Raw genomic sequence first — 6,985 nt, 5'->3', positions numbered from 1 at the left:
GTATAAATAAGTATCTCTTGCTGGTCAGCTGTGTGATCTCAGGCAAGAAACCCGTCTCTTTCTTTTTTTCTTTTTGCCTCCTCTGATATTACTTCTCCCTTGTTCACTGGGCTCCAGCCACAGTGTTCTTTTTCCTATTCCTCCCAACAGAGCAAGTTCACTCCTGCCATAGGGGCTTTGTACCTCCTGTTCCCTCTCCCTGGAACATTCTTCACCAGTTCTTTACATGGCCTCCCACTTCTCATCAATCAGGCTTAGGTAAAATGTCATTTCTTTAGAGGCTTTCTCTGACCACCCTGACTAATGTTCCTTGCACATCATTCACCCAATATATATTCGTTTTATGTTCTTAGTACTTATTACAATCTGTTGACTTATTACACTCTCCTCCAGTAGAATAAAAAACACAATACCAGAGATTCCCTTTCTGTCTTGTTCACCACTGTATTCCAATGCTCAAAACAACATCTAACTCATAATTAAACTCTCAATAAGCATTTGAATAAATGAAGTTGAAATAAGGTAATTATATCAAAAATTTCACTGACAGATATTTTATATGTACCTATGAGAACCCAGGCTCTATTTCAAGGTGCTGGAGTTCCATCTGAGAACAAAATAGACAAAAATCTCTACTTTCTAGTGGTGTGCCTACTAGTGGGGAAACAAACAAAAAAGATAAAAAGTAAAATCATACTATGTCTGATAATGTTAAGTTTAAGAAGGAAAAAATAATAAAGCAGGAAAGAAGAACATGACATGTGTGTTTTAGATAGGGTAGCCAGAGAAAGAAGTGAAAGACTGAGCCATGAGAATATATGGGGAAAATGCAATCCAGGTGGTCAGGGTAACTGGGACAGTAATGAAGGTGTTGGAGGCTAACACAGTAGGAGATAAAATCAGGGAGGTTAAAGGAAGTCAGACTGTATAGGGTCTTTTGGCTAAACTAAGGACTTTCTTTGGCTTTTATCAAGAGTAGGATAGGAAAGTGTTGGAAAATATGAGCATCGGGGTATCATGACATGGTTTGCTATGAGGACTGCTAGGGCTGTTGTGCTGAGAATATCTGAAGGGCAAGGGAAAGGACTAGTGAAGATGCCACAATAACCTTGCCAAGAGATGGTGGCTCCTGAAAGACTAGGGGAGGATCTGTGGGGATGGAAGATAAAATTTCAGGTTTGACAGTTGCATTGAGAGTTTAAGGGGTGGGGGGTGGGGTCTGGGCTAGGAGTTAGAAGTTGAAACTCAACTGGTATTTATTACGGAGATGGAGTCCTAGCTCTACTACATTCTGGTGGCAAACTTGAGTAAACTTTTTTTAGGTTCTAGGCCTCAGTTTCCCTAACAGTAAAACGGAGAAAATATTCCCACGTAACAGGGCCTTCAAGAGAACTATTTCGAAGTGTCAAAGGCTGATGGTGAGCAAGGTGAGAACCTGCACGAACCTGTATCAGAGTAAGGGGGCTACCGTGAAACCAGCGACTAACTTTCAGCTCCACGGAACACGCTCCGAGGCTCACCAGCGATCAAAGGGAAGCACCAAGGCCCGCATTGCAACGCGGGCTGCAGCTCCCAAACCTCGCGAGACTTGTTGGCCCGGCAAAGTCACCCTCCTACCCACATCTCGCGAGACCAAGGTTTATGAGCGGCTATCTGCCGGTTACGGCTTGCAGGAAAGATGGAGTATACTGCGTTGGGCACCGTGGAGGCCGCGGACAGCGGAGGGGCCCTGCCATACAACAGCTCAGAGGAGCGAGAAGGCCGGGAACCGGACGGACTGCGCTTCGACCGCGAGAGGGCGCGCCGCCTGTGGGAAGCAGTGTCCGGGGCCCAACCAGTGGGGAGGGAGGAAGGTGAGTCCGAGGACCTCAGAGGCAGTAAGTCCCTCGCCCACCCGCTCGTTTCGCTGGGAGCGGAGGAAGCGCGGGTTGGGAATGCGGACCTGCCCCCGGGTCTCCGGTCACACCCCCTGGCGCCTGGCCCGCCCCCTTGCGTGACGCGCCCGGGACTCCTTGACTCGTGCAGCGCAGCAGGGCCTGGGTACCGTGGGCTAGCTCCACGGAAAATTGAGGCCGCCGCACCCAGCGAATGAGGTCTCCGCTCTCCAGTAGTCAAGGGCCTTCTCATGCTCACACCGTTGGGGGTGGGGGTTCCCCCGCCTTTCTCATCCACCAGAGCGCAGCTCTTCCCTAAACTCGAGGACTGTAATTCCTATCCGTGCCTTCCCGGAGACCCACAGAACCTTCTCCGCCAGACTGCTATCCCCCCACCATTTTCCCCTGACTCTCCATTGTCCCAGTCTCCAAGTTCCCCCACCCCTAGTGTATCTTGCCTCCCTTCTCTCATGCCCCACACTTGCAAGAACTCCAGAAGGCCTTCTTACCCCATGTTCTTCCTGGCCTTGGTGACTGAACCTGGTTTACCCCTGTTTCTATTTGTCGAGTCTCTACTACCTGGGTCCTTTTTATGCGATGGGGGCCAGGAGCCTGAAAAACTGGCCAGGGTATACTTTGGGTCCAACTTCTTTGTATCCTAGGCTTGTCCCGAAGTTGTGAAGAACAGGGTACACTGGGGGGCACTTCTGGGCTGAAGCTTCCTAGCTTGCTCTGCATTTGACCTGGCACTGGGTAAGATGGAGATAGAGGAGGATGGAAAGGGCTGGCCTGACCTGGTTGCGTGACTCCCTTCATGGTCCTTACCGCTAGCTGCTTAACTCCAGTCCAGAAGTACAAGAACCGTCTGGCCTTCTGTGCTAATCCTGTCAAGTAATCTCGGAAATCAGAAGGTTTGTTTGTTTGCTGAGCAGACTAATCATGGAAAGTTTAATATGTTGCTTGTGAACTGATTGTCCTGGGATAAAATGGACTTTTTGACCACATCCAAAGAAGATATGTTTAAATTTGGGGTCTGTGGTACATAGACCTATACCCTTGTATGTACTTCTCCAGTTTGAAAACTAGTCTAGTCTGACTCCTACTAAATTAATATGGGCCTTCTGTCTCCCTCATAATTTCAAACTTGTTTGGTACAAATCCCCCCCAAACGCACCCCAATTTTCCTTTCACTAATTTGACAATCATTGATGTATGCTCAGTTCCTAGGACTGGCTGGGCATCAGAGCTACAGAGATGAGGAAGATACTGTCCTTCCCCCTGGGAGGGGTTTATAGTCTAGTCCAGGAAGCAGACACCAAAACAGTTTCAGTATAATGTAATGGGTGCAGTAAAGAGGAATGTGTAAGAATTGGTCGTGCACAAAGAGGAAGTGACCTTTGTCCTTGAGGGACAGGGAAGGCATCTGCTGGACCTTGAAGCAGAGAACACAGCAGCTGTGTTCTAAAAAGTGAATTGCTTATGTGTGTATGAATGTACAATGTCACTTAGGACCCAGTTCATTTCCCTACTGTCCTCACTTTCCAGTATTTATATGAGGTCTAGATAGATACCTGTAACACCAGGTTCTACTCATCTTGGTTTTTATTTTGTTTTTCTCTTAGCACTTTTATTGAGTTATAATTTATATACCATAAAATTCACCCATTCTAACTGTACAATGCAATGATTTTTTGCTAAAAGTATAGAGTTGTGTAGCTACAATTCTGTTTTTGAATATTTCCGTCACTCCAGTTAGTTCCTTTCTGCTTCTTTACATTAAATCTCCACTCTTACCTCCTGCCCTGGGCTACCACTGTCTCTAAAATTTGCCTTTTCTGAACATTTCATATAAATAAAATCATACAATATGAATGCATTTGGCTTCTCTCAGCATGTTTTTGAGGTTCAGCCACGTTGTACCGTGCATTCATTATGTGCTTCATTATGTTTTGTTGCTAATAGAATCCCATTGTATAGATCTTGCTTTTTATCCTTTGACAGTCTCTGGCTTTTGAGTGGGCTGTTTAGACTGTTTGTATTTAATTTAATTATTGATAATGGCTAGATTTACATTTTCTATTTTGCTATTTATCTCCTTTTCATTTTGTTCTTCCTTTTCTCCTTTACTGACTTCCTTTGTGGTTAGTATTTTTTAGTGGACCATTTTACTTCCTCTGTCAATTTTTTACACTTTTTTTTTTTTAATGTATTTATTTTTGAGAAAGAGAGCACAAGCAGAGAAGGGGCAGAGTGAGAAGGAGACAGGATCTGAAGCAGGCTTTGTGCTGATAGCAGAGCCCGGTGTGGGGCTCAAATCCATGAACCGTGAGATTGTGACCTAAGCTGAAGTCAGACTCTCAACCAAGACACCCAGGTGCCCTTTTTTTTTTTTTTTTTTTTACTTTTTAATTGTATTTTCTTAGTGCTCGAGGGACTATATGATGCATCTTAACTCATCACAGTCTACTTCAAATTAATACTAACTTAAATCTGATAAAATGTATAAAAACATTCCTCTAATAGTGCTCCATTCCTCACCCTCCTTTGTACTATTATTGTCATATTTGTTACATTGATATATGTTATAAACCTAATTATTCAGTGTCATAATTATTGATTTATACAACATCTCTTCTAAAGAAGTGAAGAGAAGTTATTAAAAAAAGTATATTTGTGGGGCACCTGGGTGGCTCAGTCAGTTAACCCTCCGACTTCAGCTCAGGTCATGATCTCACAGTTTGTGGATTTGAGTGCCTCATCTGGCTCTGTGCTGACAGCTCAGAGCCTGGAGCCTGCTTTGGATTCTGTGTCTCCCTCTTTATCTACCCCTCCCCTACTCACACTCTGTCTCTCTCTCTCTTTCAAAAAAAACATTAAAAATTTTTTTGGGGTGGGCGCCTGGATGGCTCAGTCAGTTAAGCATCCAACTTCAGCTCAGGTCATGAACTCGCGTTTCGTGAGTTCAAGTGCCGTGTTGGACTCTGTGCTGACAGCCAGAGCCTGGAGCCTGCTTCAGATTCTGTGTCTCCTCCCTCTGTCTCTGCCTCTACCCTTCCCCTATACTCTGTCTCTCTCTTTCTTAAAAGTAAATAAAGATTTAAAAAATTTTTTATTGATTTTATTTATTGATTTTATTTAAAGATTTAAAAAATATTAAAAAAATATTTATAATGTCTTTTATGTTAGCATACATATTTACCATTTCTGGTGTTCTTTTTTCTTCATCTGGATTCATTACCACTTAGTACCACTTCCTTTCAGCTAGCAGGGCTTTCTTTAGTATTTCTTGCAAGGCAAACCTGCTAACAGTGAATTCTCTCAGTCTTTATCTGGGAATGTCTTTATTGTGTTTTCAGTCTTAAAGTATATATATATATATTTTTTTATTATTAAAAAAATTTTTTTAATGTTTATTTATTTTTGAGAGTGGGGGGAGACAGAGTGTGAGCAGGGGAGGGGCAGAGAGAGAGGGAGACACAGAATCTGAAGCAGGTTCCAGGCTCTGAGCTGTCAGCACAGACCCTGACGCCAGACTCAAACTCACGAACCGCGAGATCATGACCTGAGCCAAAGTCGGACGCTCAACCATCTGAGCCGCCCAGGTGCCCCAAAGTATATATTTTTTAAAATTAACATCTTTATTGATACATAATTCATATACCATAAAATGCATCTTTGTAAAATATATAATTTAGTGGTTTTTAGTATATTCACAGAATTGTACAACCATCACCACTATCTAATTTTAGAACATTTTCATCACCCCGGAAAGGAAAGAAACCCTACACCCATTAGCAGTCACCTCTGACAATTGTTTATCTCCTTTCTGTTTCTATAGATTTGCTTATTCTGGATGTTTCATGTAAATTGAATTGTATAATATGTGGCCTTTTGTGACTGGCTTCTGTCACTTAGCATACTGTTTGAAGGATAGTTTTACTGGACATGGAATTATTAGTTGACAGTGTTGATCTTTCTCACTACTTTGAATATGTTATTCCACTGCTCTCTGGCTTTCATTGTTACAGATAAGAAGTAAGTCATTAATCAAATTATTCCACTGTACAGGATGAGTCATCTTTCTCTTGCTGCTTTAAAGAGTTTCTATCTTCCAGTAGCTTGACTATGATGTATCTAGGTGTAGATCTCTTGGTATTTATCATATTTTGAGTACCTTGAGGCTTTTAGCTGTATGGATTAATGTTTTTCTTTGATCAAATATGGGAAGTTTTCAGACATTGTTTCTTCAAACATGTGGGGTTTTTTCCTATTCCTTTCTCTTCTTCTGAGACTCCCCATATATATGTTTGGTATGTATTTGTTTGGTATGCTTGATGTATCCCACATGTATCTGTGGCTCTGTTCATTATCAATTTTCTTTTTCTCTTTTCTTCAGTTTGAGTATTTCTGTTGATTTATCTGCAAGTTCACTGATTCTTCTGCTACTTAGAAACTGATACTGATTTTTTCTAGTGTTTTTTTCATTTCATTTATTGTGCTTTCAGCTCAACTCTGTGTTATACGTATTTTAAGTAGAAAACTTTTTAATACCACATTATCAATGCCATTATATTTGTTTTCTTCATGCCTTTTTTGATAATAAAATTTGAGTTTTTACACACCATCAACAGTATGGATTCACAAAATAGATAGAAGTGCTGAAGCTAAATAACCTTAACGGGGCTAATGTCCAATTCATTCTTGTAGACCACCCTGCCTGTTAGACTACACTGCCTAAACAGTCTGACCCACTGGTAGATTATGTCCAGCTTGCTTTTACTAGGGTCTTTTGTTGTTTACTGCTTTCTAACTATAGCTGTACCTAGAAATCCACTACCTCCTAATAAGCAATAAGAAGCAGGGTTCTAAATAGGTTATATCTATCCCTGAGAACCAACTTCAGACAACTGATGAATTTCTGTGGAGCTGAGTTGAGATTCTAAGGCCCAAGGAATAGCAAGTCATGGGGCGCCTGGGTGGCTCATTTGGTTAAGTGTCCGACTCTGTGTTTCAACTCAGGTCACGATCTCACGGTTTGTGGGTTTGAGCCCCACATTGAGCTCCTTGCTGGAAGTGTGGAACCTGCTTGGGATTCTCTCTCTCTCTCTCTC

General features: G+C 42.2%; 1 protein-coding gene across 8 annotated transcripts in view; it reads left to right on the top strand.

Moving 5' to 3' along the window:
- The first annotated feature begins 1,615 nt into the window (after positions 1-1,615).
- The window catches only part of ZNF346 (zinc finger protein 346), a 30,049-nt gene continuing 24,679 nt past the window's right edge, over positions 1,616-6,985 (top strand). For 4 of the 8 annotated variants that reach the window (XR_008300214.1, XM_053226137.1, XM_027035372.2 and 1 more), the window contains exon 1: positions 1,619-1,853. Coding sequence is in view for 7 of the 8 variants with exons in the window: in XM_053226137.1 (XP_053082112.1) it covers positions 1,679-1,853 (175 nt within the window). In the remaining variant the exon portion in view is untranslated. Of the gene's footprint in view, positions 1,854-6,985 lie in introns of all 8 variants that reach the window. The other 4 variants (XM_027035409.2, XM_015072728.3, XM_015072724.3 and 1 more) reach the window with 4 other exon arrangements.

Source organism: Acinonyx jubatus, chromosome A1, assembly GCF_027475565.1.
Source record: "Acinonyx jubatus isolate Ajub_Pintada_27869175 chromosome A1, VMU_Ajub_asm_v1.0, whole genome shotgun sequence".
Taxonomy (NCBI): domain Eukaryota; kingdom Metazoa; phylum Chordata; class Mammalia; order Carnivora; family Felidae; genus Acinonyx; species Acinonyx jubatus.
This window is presented reverse-complemented; position numbering and strand designations above follow the sequence as displayed.